Here is a 15,688-nt window from a genome sequence, read left to right on the forward strand (position 1 = left end):
ACGGCAGACCAACATGTGAGACTCACAGCCCTAGAGCCTCACATACTGTGGTCTGTTGGTGAGGTAGTCCGTTGTCCACGCAGCCAGGTGACATTCTACTCCTGCTCTTTCTAGCTTCCCCCTGAGCAGTGCAGGCTGGATGGTGTTGAAGGCACTGGAGAATTCAAAGAACATGACCCTTACAGTGCAGTCAGTGTTCGCCAGGTGAGTCAAAGGTCTGTGCATCAGGTAGATGACGTGTCATCAAGCACGATATGACCGAAGTTGCACTGATTGTCATTTCTTTGGCAGATTTACATTTTTTTTTTTAAGGTCTGACTTGCTAGTAACAATTTTGGTGGATTGCGATTTTCTTTCTTTAAACGGGGTTCATACACATTTCAGTCAGACAACTCACGGTTAGTATTTGTTAAAAATATTCATTGTAACAGCAGAACATAGTTTGTGTTTGGCGTCTAGGACTCCGACCTCACTCCTCCCAGTTTTATTTTACATGCAGAAATTTGAGGAGTGATGGGATGATAAATTAAACCCACCAATCAGACCCTACAGGTGGATGCTGGGTGGTGGTGGTAGTGAGAAAGAGTGCAGTTCTACTGGTGCAGGTCAGAGCAGTTGATAATGATGCACGTAACGTTTGAAATCAGTGCAGTTTGAGTTGATTGCATGAACTAGCTTGCAGAAGTCGGCTCATTTTTGCCAATAATATTCCATGACTTTTCCAAGACTTTGAGGCACTGAAAACGTCTGGGTATACGTAGAAAATAAGTATAGAAATTAAATGTCAAAGTTTCCCTTATTATATTTTATTGAAGACAATCTAGGTGTCATAGCACGCCAGCTCGTGTCTCTCTGTTGCTCTGCTTTACTCACATGCAAACACAAACCTCTCTGCTTGGCAGCACACATACACCCCTCATCTCTTCTGCTTGTCTTTTGACTGACAGAGTAGACGCACAGCGGGGGGGAAATAGAATTGATTTTGTTTCAAAACCATTCTTTAATGTTTTAATAAAATAATCAAAGCCTATAGTATTCAAGTATTATTCAAGTTGTTTTATGAAGGGAAATGATTCAATGATTTACATTATTGATATATATATATAAATACCGACATGGTCTTTGTCAGAAAGGCTTGTTAGAGTCTTCACTATGTTCTCAAAGGCTGATTTAGCTGCAACCATAGACCTCAACTGACAGGAAAGATATGTTTTAAAGTCTATGGGCTCATAAGAGGAGAGTCATTACAATCAAAGGTTTCTGCCGAGTTTCTTTTTGTGATCGCCCTTCTGGGTTAAGGTGAGGCTAATGTTAGCCTCTTCCTACTTCCACATCCAATGTGTAGCTCAGAGGATGAAACGGGCATGTGCTGCACGGATATGACGGATTATGAAGCATCAGGAGCCATTTAGAACTATGTCTTATAGCTGTCCACTTCCTCGTTTGAGCACGGTCGCGTTCACATCTCCCGTGGACCGAACTCGAGCACACGTGAATTGTGCCGGAGACCACCTCTTCACCTTGGCACTCGAGTACAGTACATTTGTATTCACACTGATCAAATTAACCAGACTTTGGGGTCAAGCGTACTCAGATACGGGCCCGGGTCCCATATGTGAAACCACCCTTACAGTTGATTCCATTTTCATTTTAAAATTCTGTAATTCAGTCCATGTTTCCGCTTCGCTGAAATCATACGGCCCTAAAATAACATGCATATTTAAATCTTAACTATTTTCTTGTCATAAGGCTCAAGTCCAAGTGAAGTCACGGGTCATTGGTGTTTAAGTCCAATTCAAGTTATTAGTCCTTTGTGATATCAAGTTCAGTGTTTTCCCTAGGTTTACAGCGTTGGGGGGGTGGGGACAAGCCGACGTGCCGACACGTCAACACGGCGACCGGGGGGGGGGGGGGGGGGGGTCTCTTCCTTTACTCTGCACAGAGATGAGCTTTTCATGCAGAATTTGTCCACACAAAGATGATGAGCTTGGAGGAGAGGGGAAACTTTTTCAGGGTTTATATTGGTGCCTGACTTGAAAAATATAAAATGAGTTTCACGTTTTGGACCAAAGCTTCCTCTCTGAATCAAGCAAGCATTTCCCTGGAAATTGCAGTCAATTGTACTTGAGTTAAACTCATGGTCTGACACTGATATAGTGGCAGTGATGACAAACATTAAAAAACAGAAATAATCAATATTATTCTGAGAGCAGCGTTCCTACAAATAGACGATACCTTGACGGGGCCGCCCAAGTATATTTATGGCTGCCCAAGTACATCTCCAACCTGTTTTTATTTATTTTTTCATTTATTCATGTCATTTCTGCATGCACAAGATTGAGAAAGAGCAGGGGAGAGAGAGAGTGCAGGCGCGTGCCCTCTTGTAAATGAAGCATCTCATGGCTTCGTTTTAACAATTTTAATGTACAGCTGCTGAATCTGTGCTGAATTCCTATAAATAACGGAATATCAAGTGGAACTTTAAAACGCGAGGCGCTCCTTGTGTTTGTGTCTATGCCCTGTGATCTGTGTGCGTGCATGGACGGATTGAGCAGATTAAAGTTGTTTGTTGCAAAAACTAAATAAGTTTAGAGGGAAAAACACATATGATATATATACAAACCTAATATCAAAACAAAAATCCTAAGATAAGAGTAAAAATAAAAAGTTGATCCCCTGTACCTAAACCAAATCAAAAGCTGCAGATTAAAGTATTATAGATTAGTTGAATAATAATATTACTAGTATACAGATTTTTTTCAGATTTTTTCCATTACACTCTGTTAACAATGCAACGTCATAATGGCAGCATATCATTGGCCTTTTTATTTTTTCTGTCTGTGCATCAGATAGGACAAGTTTACTTTTAACCATTTTACCAGGTGTAGCTTCTATTTGAGTTGAAAATCATTTCAATGTTTTATTATGTTCATTTTCTGCTCAATAAATTTGCAAAAGAAAGAAAAATATTCTTATTGAATATAAAGGTGATACAATCTCAGCTGTTCGTCTGGGCATGTTACTCCTCTGTCTTTCTTCTGATTTCAATGCCTACTGGTTGCAGGTCAACCTGTATTGGCAGGTTGTCTCCCTCTGTCACAAGCTATCTGTCTCTTTGCCTGTCTTTCACTATTTGTCTGTGGGCTCTGCATGCTAGTCGGTCTGTTTGCGTCGTGCTGTCGGTCTGTCTGACCGTCTGGCTTACTGCCATTATCTGCAGTGTAGAGTGAGTCATTCTTAGGACAATGGAGACAGTTTGTAAAGCCACACTGGAGCGTACACTTCCTCCGGATGTGCAAGAGGATGCCATTCATAACAAAGCCTGTACTGTCTGCCTGTCTGCTACGGCCCTGTGTATGCATGTGAGTTGAGAAACAGAAGGGATTGAAAGAGGAAGGCAGAGAGATGGACGGACATAAAAGAGTGAATTTCAATAAAAGGGCTGAGAACAGGCTCTACAGCAGAGGAAGAACAGAGGAGGAGGAAGAGATGGAGGAGAGAAGAGCGGAAGGGCAACACAACATTCAGTAGCGGCAGCAGCAGCGGCTTGTGATTGATATCAGAGATCTGGCACTGCCACCTGATCCAGCCAGCCAGCCAGCCAGCCTCCAGCAACACTGAACTCACTGAACCCACTGAGCAAGGATGGCTGCCTCAATGCACCGCACCCGATGAACCTCACAGTAGTCTAAGCCATACAGCATAGCAGGTACAATTCCCAAAGGCATCCAAGTCATAGAGAATGAAAGTACAGAGAAACCAGAACAGTGTGCTGCTTTCCTTTACAGTCTAATGTATATAATTCAATCATCCCAGATAAATCAAGTTTCAGATATAGGCACATTTAACAATTTCATTGAGTTAGATTCTGAAACCTTGCAGTGACTTCCTGACAGTTTTGTTGGACTTTGGGAGCCCCATTCCAAAGGATCTTAGGATAGACAGATAGTAGAACGTTGCGTGGATATACTGTAAATGTGCCCATAGCTACCAAAAACCCCTTGGTTTCTAATTTACAAAATTATAGAAGTGCAAGAGAAGGAAAAAAGAACACTCTGTGTAACTTTGATTTCGATTCTAGTAGTAAGAATTGACTATGTAAGACAGAACATGGTAGGTTTTATTTCACTGATTTCGCAATATGAGTGATTTTCATTGCATTACTTTGCCAACAGGAATGGCATAAGATAGTTCAGATTTAAAACTTTTACAGCAAAAGATTTTTTGATAATTTCTCACAACATCAAGTGATACTCTTTGTGACAGCTGAGATGTTCCCCTACATCGTTTTGCCGTACACGTGGGCCAAGATACATAGGCACTGCATACTTCTGTAGAAAATGTATGAGAAATTTCAGCAAAGACTGCCGCCCCAGCTTCTTCTCATGTTAAGCTACTGTGTTCCCCCTCAGGCCTATGCAGCCTTTTTTTAAGCTCAAGGCAAGCTTCATCTCCTTGATTCTATCTTGACTATGCCAGACCTCCAGTTATGGGTTGAGATGGACGCTTCAGATGCTACCAACGTTTTCTGATTTAGAACAAATTTCATCCCTGTGCCTTCCTTTACGGAAAGTTCTCTTCAGCGGAGAGAAACATGTTTGGAAAGACCACAAGAACCTCAAACCTCCTACAAACCTGGCTCTAAGGATGTAAAACCCGAGGCCCTGTCCGGACAGTTTGACTCAGACTCTGCCCTGAAGGCTCCCACCCCCATGCTGCTTGCTTCCTCTTTTGAGGGTGTTATCACATGGGGCATTGAAACGAAAGTGAAAGATGCTAATTTTGGTAATCACCTGTTTCTCCCTGTGCCTTTTCGCTCTCAAGTCATTCATTGGGCCCACACCTCTCACATCACCTGCCACCCTGGTGTCTGCCAAACAATGGAGTAGTTAGAAGTTATGGAGTATGTGTCAGCCTGCAGTGTGTGAACCTGGAAGAAGTCTTCCCAACAGGCTTCTTCCCGACCTCTTGTGTCCTCTTCCAGTGTCTCAGTGCCCTCGGTCAGACCAGTTCAATTCATTCCTCTACCTATGCTGCCCTCCCCCAAGAACACAGAGAATGTAAAGTTACTTCACATTTTCTGTCTCCATGGATGTGTGAGCTGTGCGTTTTACTAGTTTTTATTTCTGTGCAATTAAAAAAATTAATTAATATGCAGAAAATGTACTTTTGTTTGTCAAAGCCTTCTAAACAAACCAGACATTTTTGGAAAAAAAATTCTTATAGCTTATATTCATTAAGTAGATGACAAATCCCCCCAAAATTATCTGAATCATTTAAAATGAGAAGTGCATTAACTTATTATATATTACCTTATTTATCTCTTGTGAATTCTAAAACCCTCCAGGGAGACAAAGGATCATTGATCTTAGAAGATTTCAGAAGTGTTTCCACTTTGACACAACGATGTCTCTTCTGATTTGAAGACAGAAACTTCAGGGAGACACAAAAAGGTCAAAGGAAAGACGATGGTGCTCTCCCTGTCTCCTTCAGCATTTCTCCTCCTTTCCTCCCTCCTGGCCATCTGTTGTGCTGACTGCTGTGTGGGCTGATGCTGGTGGAGGTAACAGTATCCTCTATTACGGTGCCTGACTGTGACCTCTGTGGCCTCACATGGGCTGACAGAAGGTAAACTCCTGGCCGAGGCCAAATTAAAGAAAAATGTACCACAAATTTGATGTTTACAGCTCAAGAAACCAACCTAGTAACATCTGTTGACTGGAAGGACAAAAACAACTTATTTTAACCCCAAATAAAACACACTTTCTTTACTAAGCTACAGCTGTAATATCATCTGTGATCTGTCATCCTTAATAGGGTTTTCTTGATGTGTTGCCTAGTACCTTGCATCAGACTCTGTGACAGATTCTAGTATGCCCTGTTCATTATTTCCAAAGATAAATAAGTGATGCAGCTGAATGCACTCCCAACTTTGATTTAATGAAAGGAGGAAGGAAATCATTGCCATGGCAGTAAGAGTGAGTACTGAAAGCCTTGGTCATCTGAGGACATAGTGTACTGTACTTTGCAGGGGTGTCTCTGTGTTCCAAGATGAGGAGAGCTCTTCATGTTCATGCAGGATAGAAGATAGATATGTTTGCTTTAATGCTTTTTTCTTACATACAAGTAAGGCTTGATTTAACTTAATTTTCAAGATTTTTTGTATCATCTGTTCTGATTTTGTGTTACATCTGTAAATGATGTTTTGTGACATGTAAAACACATTTAAATCAGAGGTGGACTGATGATTGACTATGGGCAGTAAGGGATTAAACAGGAGTATCCTTAAAGGCAGAATATGCGTTTTTTTCACACTTAAATGTAGCAGAAATCAAATATATCCTCTGAAAATAACTCTGTGAGTCATGACTGTCTACAATGAGTGTGACACCCGAGTCCCGCTGTCTGTGATGCTTTCCGAGTCATATCTTCACTTTGTTTACATCGTCGGGACGGTCGGCCAGCTCATCCCCCGGCGTATAAAAGTTGTTTAATTGAGGGACTAGAGAAAAGAAGAATAACATACTGTACTCACTGCTTAACTGCATTTGTAGAACACGGTCATTTCGGGTAAATTTACATGGAGTGTGAAGATACGAGCATAATAAAGATTGCAATAAAAATCGCATATTCTGCCTTTAAGTTTTTGTAATGTTACAGTACAATTCACATGATGGGTTAGGGTTAGGATTGAAAGCTTTCACCCAACAGCTCAAATTAGACAACAGTTGTGACTAATGCTACTTAATCAGTTTTTTTTATATTTTCTTTTAAACAGAAAATTGTGGCAGTCCCTCTGGATTTTTTTCTACTCTTTGCTTTTTAGTTGCTGAAAAAGTCAAATGAAAATTATTTGTGAGATGCCCCAAATTTATACTCGTAAGTCTGGACACAGCAGCACAACAGAATAACAGGAATACAATAAAATAAATGTATTTGGCTAAATCACTATTATCAGACATAATATGAATAAACTTATAAAGTACACTTTTGATTGCCACATACAAAGTAAAAAACATCCTGTGCTGAGTAACATATGACTAGTACTCTAAAGCAACATCAACATCAAAAGCATGGGCCTGATTCTGCCCTTCCGACCAAAGTCAGCAAAGGCCTGATTATCTGATGGTTGCAGAGATTCTTTTACCAGATTTTCCTGTGATGTGAGGTGTGTTAGGAGTGAATTGACCCCCCACTATCTGCTCTGAAGATGATCGGGGGCACCCAGATTCAGAAATCTTGGAAGAAAATGGGAAGGAATGGGAAGAACCCCTAGGACGGCCGAGTATCCGCAGAGTTGTGGATTGTTACGTGGAACAGAAAAATAGCCAATCGGGAAGCAAGCTGACTGAATCAGGAAGCACAACAAACACAGCCATGGCAACAACAGCTACCACGAAACATAAAGATAGATGGACTTCAGAAATGGAGGACCAACTTATTGATTTGTGGCAACAACACAAGTGTTTTATACAACATGTCCTATAAAAAATACCACCATCGAACTGACAAGGAAAGGAGTTGCACAAAAATTGTTACCCCAATGGATGTACCAGGTAGCTAACAGCTAGCCACATTTAGCTTGACCGTCATAAAGTATCATACCATAACATCATCAATTCTGGCTTGCCATTTGTTTACTCTTAAATAGCGTTTGACCACTGGAGACTACAAGTTTTGAGAGTCGAGACTCTGGTTGTTGAGTCTGTGTGTGGTGTGCCGAGTTGGTAATCTTCTTGCACACCACACACTTTGAGAACACAACTGTTACATCTGTCGGTATGATTTGCCAACTGTTTGGGCTCCCACGTTTTCAAAATATTTTTGTGTGTGCCAGGCTTTAGATATGTTGCATGACTGCTTACTATTTCTTACAAACCTCTGCATAATTGGAACTGGTCAATGATAATATTAATTATCTTTATAATCATCCAGAACATACGTAACATTTTCATTTCAGAATGTTCCTGTATACACAACACAATTGATCAAATGTATTGCCCTAACTTACTCCAACACTAACAAGGAAAGAGTTAGATCCATCACCACTCATACACATTTTAAATGTAAATCAATACACAAGAAGTCAGCAGTTTTGTAGGTGCTCCTCTGATACACATTTTATGAAATATTAACTTTTAAGGATTGAAAAGCCTTACACAAATCCAAGGAGGAAATAAACTTTCATACAGACTTATTTCCAAACTCATCTGTGTTCTCTTTCAATCAATTTTACCAGTCCATCTTTGTACTTTTTCACTCATTCATTGGTAGACAACCTACCAGTACTAAGTACCAGAGACTTTCAAACAGGCAAATAACACCCAAATGTAATGGTATTATTAATACATAAAGTTAGTATGTGTTTGTATGTCTGTGATGGTAGAGGTTTCACTACCCTTCTCTGTCTCCCCCTCCCTCTCTGTCGTTTCAGTAAAAAGGTGTCTAATGACTAAGACTGCAGTCTATGCTGTATCACGACCTGAACAGTGAGTCAGCACCCCGACCCTGCTCCTCTCCACACACACACACACACACACACACAGACACAACAATACCGACAATAATTTAGCATATGATGCAGACAAACATTCATATTCCTGACACAAACATACACCCCCTGCTTCCCTGCAATCTCTCTCACACACTGACAATCACTGGTAGCACTGCGTCGTGACTGGGGGCGATGTGTTCCTCTTAATATGCACAGACGACTGAGGATCACACAGGCATGCTGGCACACGTAGACAAAAATCCCACCCTCCACTTCAGTTGTACAGAGAGTGTGCTGCATCTTTGTGTGACCAAGGAAGCACTCTGTGTAAGAAGCACTCTGTCGTCCAACATGTTCTCCTGCTGTGCAATAGTGCTAGCCTACATTACCCAGAAGCCTGCTGTCTGTTATGCATCCATGTCATTTCCTGTTCAACAGTTTGTGTTACACATTCCTAGACAACCATCACATAGTCAGGAGGGATGATGCTCATTGGCCTGAAAGTCTGGAAATCCCCCCTTGTTCTGTCCTTGGGGTTCTCCCCTTAATCACACACACATATTCACATACACTTGTGTCTGGAGGAAAACGCATCAGCAGACACAAGCGACTATGAAATCCTGGTTCTCATTTCAAACAAATCAAACAAAATCGTGAAACCCAAAAGTGGCTTTAAGTCATCACAAAGCTACTGTATCTCACATTTGAACTCTTAATGGATGAGAGTAGCCCAGCCCCAAACGACTTTACACCTGTTGCAGCATCCACACACTGAACATAAGCTTTGACTGTCTGTGCAATGTCACTTTGCAATATGCTCTTCAACAATTACATTTCTATTTTTCATTCAGTTGTTTGTTGGCAGGATGTGCTGTCAGTCACCCCCCCCCCACCCCACCCCCCAACTTGACTCCACCCAAAACCAACCCCTCAACCACTGTCACGTGACTCTCATAGACACTATTCAGGATTTTATGCAAATTTACAAGTCAACTTGGTTCAATAATACCTAAGAAAGACAACGCTAACTGGATTTCATAGTAGGTAGACGGAACACTATGCACCAACAGTGCATAACGTCAGGCCTGGTAAATGTTATTAACTGCACACACACATGGACACACACTTGTACATAACACATGCACATACCCATGCATGCAGTCTTTTTAAGGCTGACACGTAAAAGCATAAAGAGGCTTAGCAAACAAAAAGTCAGCCAAGCTTGTAATAAAGCCAGACATCCCAATGGGGGAAAATGCATAAATGTATACATCACAAGCTAGACTATCACACATCCATGTGATCACAAACACACACACACAGTTAATCGCAAACACTCACATCCTCCCACCGGCACATGTGGACCGGCACAGCCAGGCCCTCAGTCTAGACAAGAGACAGAGAAGAAGAGGATAGACTATAGAGGTAGAGAGGAGGGTTGTAGAAGAAGAGAGGTACTGGATGTACTTACCCCGTTTCTGGAGCCATCCCTCTCTAACGATGGTGACATCGCTCATGGTTCCTTCACGCCGAGTCTGATGCCGCTACACGCCTGCTCCACAGAGAGAGAGAGGGAGGAGGGGAGGAGAGGAGAGAAAGAGAGGGAGAGGAGGAGAGGAGGAGGAGGAGGGGGGGGCGGCTCTCCCAGCCTCCGCGTCACTCTCCCTCCCTTCCTTCCTTTCCCGTTCACCCTCTCGTTCGCGCAGTCTCCCTTTCAGACACACAAACACGCAGAGTGTATGTGTAAGCGCTGTGTGGTTTTGCTTCCTGTTGTTGATTATCTCCCTCCAATCCCTCCTTTTTTTCTTCGTCTTCTCCCCCTTCTCCTCCACCACCTCCTCCACCTCCTCTCTCGTTCCCTCTCCAGACCTTCCTCCTCACCAGCAGTGACTCAGCCTGGAAGGAAGTGAAAGTAGAAAAAAAGGCATGGATTTTATTTCCTGCTCCTCTGCTGCTCCTTCTTTCCCCTCATCCCCCCTTGAAAACCCTTTTATACAATTTGACAAGACAAACAACCAGTTTATTGTGAGAACTAATGCTTCCTCCACTCTCCCCTCACCGAATCTTACACTCAGTTCCCCTTTCTAGCCAACAATCTCTGATAAACAGGATGAGTAATTGCAGAGCTCTTGATCAAGCAAAAACTGACCTTGATTGCCAAACAAGAATCCCTTTCATTCATTCATAGATCTTTTTCTTTGATGTTCTGGTGACCATGATGTCCTGTGTGCAAAAGGCAATGTATCTCCTTGTGCTTGCTTTATTTCTGCATTATTATTTATTTTATTTTGTTTAACCATGCGTATGTGTAGGCTGATTTGTCTGTCTATATGTGGGAGGTAGGAGAGCATTTCAGGACTGTGGAGTAGGGCTAGGTTATAAATAGCCACATCGGCAGTTAAGGATGCTCTCACACTCTCTTTCTCTCTGCTCAAATCTCTGCACCTCTCTGTCGTCTCACTCTCGCTCGCCCTCACCGCTCTCTCTCTCTCCCTCTGCATAGCTGCCGTGCTCACCTCAAACGCACTCTACTACACTGTATTACACAACACGCAACAACACTACCCTGCTCATCCTGAATGGAGATCAGCACTACAGTGGGTAGGCTAGAAGTCGCAGCTTTCAAATCAAGCTTTCAAATCAGTATTCGGATCAGCAAGTGTCTGCAATGCTGCCGACACTTGGACTGCTTTTTGGGACTGCAGCGTGATAACCAAGGCTGCAACAGGCATGCTCACGTACACACCCAAACAAGTGACACAGAGATTTTTTTTTTTTTTAAATGTTGATTCAGCTGAATGGTGACCAATATGAAACCAGACGAACAAATAAAGGATTAAGACAATTTCAGTTCCTGCTTACAAGGGTTGCAACAATTCTTAGCTCGTGCTTTCATTCGGTTTCCTTTTAAATCATTCAACCTTTTTCAATTCCATTTTTTTTTCTTTACAACAACTACAAGATACATAAGAAGTGGATAAATTGATTTTGATCCATCCTAACCCTTTACAAAGGATGAAGTGTACTTAAATTGAAGAGATGTTGAAGAGAACTGAACTTTTGACAAATTGTCATTGAAATGTTTTTGAATTTAGTGTAGTTGGAGACAATTTAAGTGTAAAACGACTGTAATCACAAGTAATCACACCACTGTTTGTGTGATTACTTTTTCAATTTAAATGCAACCTCTTTATAAATAAATTGACTGGTTTTTGGTTTATAAAGTGAAAAAATAGTGGAAAAGGTTTGATCAGTATTTCCAAAGCCCAAGCTGATGTACTTAACTGTCTTATTTTATGCACAGCCTAAATATTTTTGTCTTTACTGTCACAGAAGAGAAAAAGAAACCAGAAAAAATTGAAGGCGAAAAAATTTCACATAAATATTGAAATGGATAAATCATTATTTTTACTTTTATATTTTTCTGTATTATTTTTGCCACACTGAGAACGAAGAGAGAAAGATTTTTAAAAAATGACTTCTGCATAAGAGCTGAAAGTTGGCTGCTGTATAAGCACTGATTGAGATTTAAAAAAAATCAAAATAATACTAAGCCTTTGTAATTATATCAAAGGTGATCAAATCCTTTTTATAGGCACAGTACAATAGAGGATTAAGCTCTAAGTCTACAGTGTAATTCAATGAAGCCTCAGATAGCTTTACCCTTAATTAGGACAAGCATGGCAAAAGGAGAGGAGACGAGAGGAAAGGAGAGGAGGGGAGGAGGGGAGGAGGGGAGGAGAGCAGGGAACAAAAGAGAAGAAAAGAAAAGAAAAGGTGGAAAGAAGAGAAGAGAATAGGAAAAGAGAGGCATGGAGAAGAAAATGTCCAGACAGTGGCAACCCCTTGTCACCAGGGCAGCCGTTGCTATGGAGATACTGCCATGATGAACGGACCATGCCAGGGGAAGCACCTGCTAGGCAACATTTATTTCATGGAATTCTGGAGGCAACATGGCATACATTGCTTTTAACCTTTTATTCACCACCAAATTTATCGTGTAAATTAAGGTGATTTGATGTTGTTATCAAAAGATGCAAACGCAGGCCCCATGTGTATTAAAGGTGGCATTTGATCGGTCAAATGTACACATTGAGCGTCTGAGCGGCATGTGTATAATTGCATTATTAGACACTCTAAGAAGCTTTGATACCAAATCATCCTCTCTTACAGGACAAAAACAGTCTATTAAAAATAACTATAAATGCATTAGTATACGTAGGGGAGGAGTTTACTACAATATAATGGACTTGAAGAAATGTTCCCAAAAGGCCCTCCCATCAGCCCACCACAGTTCATCTCATTTTGCCTCAACTTAGTACAACCACAAATCACTCATTTCCAAATCTTAACATCAAGCTGCTGGCCCAAGAAAAGGTTTATCTCAGGCATGTAGGCCTAGTCCAAAAATATGGAAATAAAAACACAAGAGACAAGGTACACTTTCCTTTCCTTGGCTAATGAAATTGATTAGGTTTCGTTGAATCATAAAAACGGCAGAGCAACATATTTCTATATGAGTCTGGTTCTGCTCGAGGTTTCTGCCTCTTAAAGGCAGCTTTTCATGCCCCTGTTACTTTGCTAACTGTTGCTTAGTGCTGGGCTAAAGATGGATTAATGTTGGGTCTTTATAAATAAAGTAAATAAGAGTACTGCCTAGACCTGCACTTTTCGTAAAGTGTCTTGAGATAACATTTGTTATGAATTGCTACACAAATAAAGATTGTTTGATGCTGTTCAAAAATATGTTTCTTATATGACTAATTTATTTAAGAAATACAGACCTGTTATTTTCCTACAAACCCTCTTTCATTTCTCAAATGCAAATAACTCTGACATATGAGAACAACTCAAATGAGTTTAAAATGTATTTAATTCAACTAAAAACTAAGCCTGGTATACAGTTTCCTCAAACAGAACTTGTGGAATGACAGTGAACGTATTAAGCTGTTAGGATATATGTGACCGTGTAAAAGTTTTAGTAAATCTGAAGAACCATGAATGAGTAAGCAGCACTGCATCATCTACGTCACTGACAAACTGACGCATGTTGCATGCAGCATGGGAGGAACACACGTATGGATGTTAAACATTAAAAGACCGAATAAAATGTATTTCCTATATGAAAATACATTGAAGTGACTTCTAACGTGATGCTTAAGACGCAACCTTAACCGAGTTTTAAACATGAACTATTATTAATACCCAAGTGACCCGTCAAACACGGCACCGCCCCCCCGCCCCCTCCACCTTACGTCTTCACAGCATAAATACACATTATCTATCGAGCTTTAGAGGGATTATGTAGTTTTCATTATCACGATAGTGTTTCTAGCCAGCTAACAGTATTACCTGTAGCGGCAGGTGTTGCGGTATCCCCGTGCACCTGCTGTTAAACCGCACGAGTTAATTTCCTCCTGCATGAGTGGGGTAACGTAACGCTATGCTGAGCTAACCCCTCGTCAGCGCCGTAACGCAACAGGGAAGAAATAACCGTGAAGAATTACATCAAAACGGATTTCCGACAAAACACGAAAGCAATCCGGTACCGCAGCCAAACGTGTTGTTGTGACTTTCAGGAAAACTCGTGACGTCACACAGAGAAACGGCAATCCCCCCCCCCCCTCTCTCTGTCGTGCACGGGCTCCCGAGCACACACACACACACACACACACACACACACACACACACACACCCTACCGTCACGTCTTGTCCTCCCGTTTTCGGTTTGAACGGTGTCAGGTTGGTGTGTGGTACTCCTCCACCGTGGAGCTCTCATCATCCCATTCCAACATCCCGTGTGTGTATCCGCCGTCTATTAAGCCAAGCATCGCGAGAGTAAGTGAGGGCTGTTTATGCATGAGAGCCAGGCTGTTAGGCCTGGGTCTGATCCCATTTACATCTAAACAGTTATATATTAATCAACTAAAAGTCACAAAGTCAATCAATGAGGGGTTTTTTTTGCTACCAAAAGAAGACGACCCTCATCTCCAGAGACAGAGAAGAGGAGGGGAGTAAATAGAGGTTGGTAAAAGTCTGTGTACTAAAGACTTTAATTAACTTTAACTTTAATTGTAAAGGAGTGCTCTGTACACTTTCTTTGATGTGGACCTATTTTCAGTCATATACACTACGGCCATTGGCAACCAGGGAAAACAAAGAACCGCAGGACTACAATGGTGTTGCTATTTGAAGAACAGCCAAATTAGCCCATATAGGCCAACCAACTACACTAAAAGTCTACATAACATGCACTTGTCCAGGCAATCTACTGACTCAGTGAGTGGTGTGTGGGGCCAAAAATACTGTATTAAAGGAATATGGAATTCCTTTCCATTCGTTAAGATATTTAAAGTGCATTGTGTACACAGAAAAATAGTTGTTTCTCTGCAAAGAACATACAGTTAAGTAAAGGTCAGGGTCAGTACACAGACTAAACTTTAGAATCCTAAAACATCTTCATTGTTTTTTTACAGCTGTAAAACAGATCTCAAAAGCTAATCATGAATGTTAAGACTTTGAGGTGGTTGATAAAAAGCTTTTTTTTTTAAATAATGTGCAGGATGTTGCATCCTTTGGGTCAGCTGTCAGTCACACTGAACCATTAAAATGAACACAGATACAAGACTCCGAAACAGAGACAAAGTTGGATTAATCAGACAAAAGGTCGATTCACAGAAAATCCACAATCCTAGTCAAATAACACAACAGGATTTTTTTGTAAGTGCACTTACTCTACAGAGGCAAAGGGGAAGGTGCTCAAGCCCCTTTTAAAGCCAATCTGTCACGTGCATGCTCCATTTCTGGAACAACTGGAATCCACCATCTATCAGCCGCCCTTTTATGATCTTCAGAGTTGCGAAGAAGAATTGGCTGTGGCTTGTTCCCAGTAGTTAGAACTGACCAGAGCCAAAGCTGAGGCAACACTTACCAGAAAAGAGGAGGTTTGCAACCAAACACCTATACACACCATATTAAAAAGACAATTTTGCCAGCAGCGATAAACATGTTTGCCGCCTGGTACAAAAATAATTTTGTATCTTGTCTTTATCGGAACACCCTTTGCAAGGGGTGTGTGTTGTAGCCGTTTTGGATGCTTAAGGCCCACCTCAGATCCTGCCCTTTGCCTGTTACTAGGCTGACCAAAAGTTAGGTTGAGTCAAGATTCCCAAAATGGGGACCAGCAGCCATTGG

General features: G+C 41.4%; 1 protein-coding gene across 7 annotated transcripts in view; it reads right to left on the reverse strand.

Moving 5' to 3' along the window:
• Positions 1–14,318, reverse strand: part of akt3a (v-akt murine thymoma viral oncogene homolog 3a) — a 59,803-nt gene extending 45,485 nt beyond the window's left edge. For 5 of the 7 annotated variants that reach the window (XR_010667006.1, XR_010667004.1, XR_010667007.1 and 2 more), the window contains exons 1-2: positions 13,847–14,093; positions 9,966–10,390 (exon numbers count right to left, since the gene is read on the reverse strand). Coding sequence is in view for 2 of the 7 variants with exons in the window: in XM_065959299.1 (XP_065815371.1) it covers positions 9,966–10,011 (46 nt within the window). In the remaining 5 variants the exon portion in view is untranslated. Of the gene's footprint in view, positions 1–9,835; positions 9,881–9,965; positions 10,391–13,846; positions 14,094–14,194 lie in introns of those variants that run through there. The other 2 variants (XM_065959303.1, XM_065959302.1) reach the window with 2 other exon arrangements.
• Positions 14,319–15,688: the final 1,370 nt, after the last annotated feature.

Source organism: Labrus bergylta, chromosome 10 (genome assembly GCF_963930695.1).
Source record: "Labrus bergylta chromosome 10, fLabBer1.1, whole genome shotgun sequence".
Taxonomy (NCBI): Eukaryota; Metazoa; Chordata; class Actinopteri; order Labriformes; family Labridae; genus Labrus; species Labrus bergylta.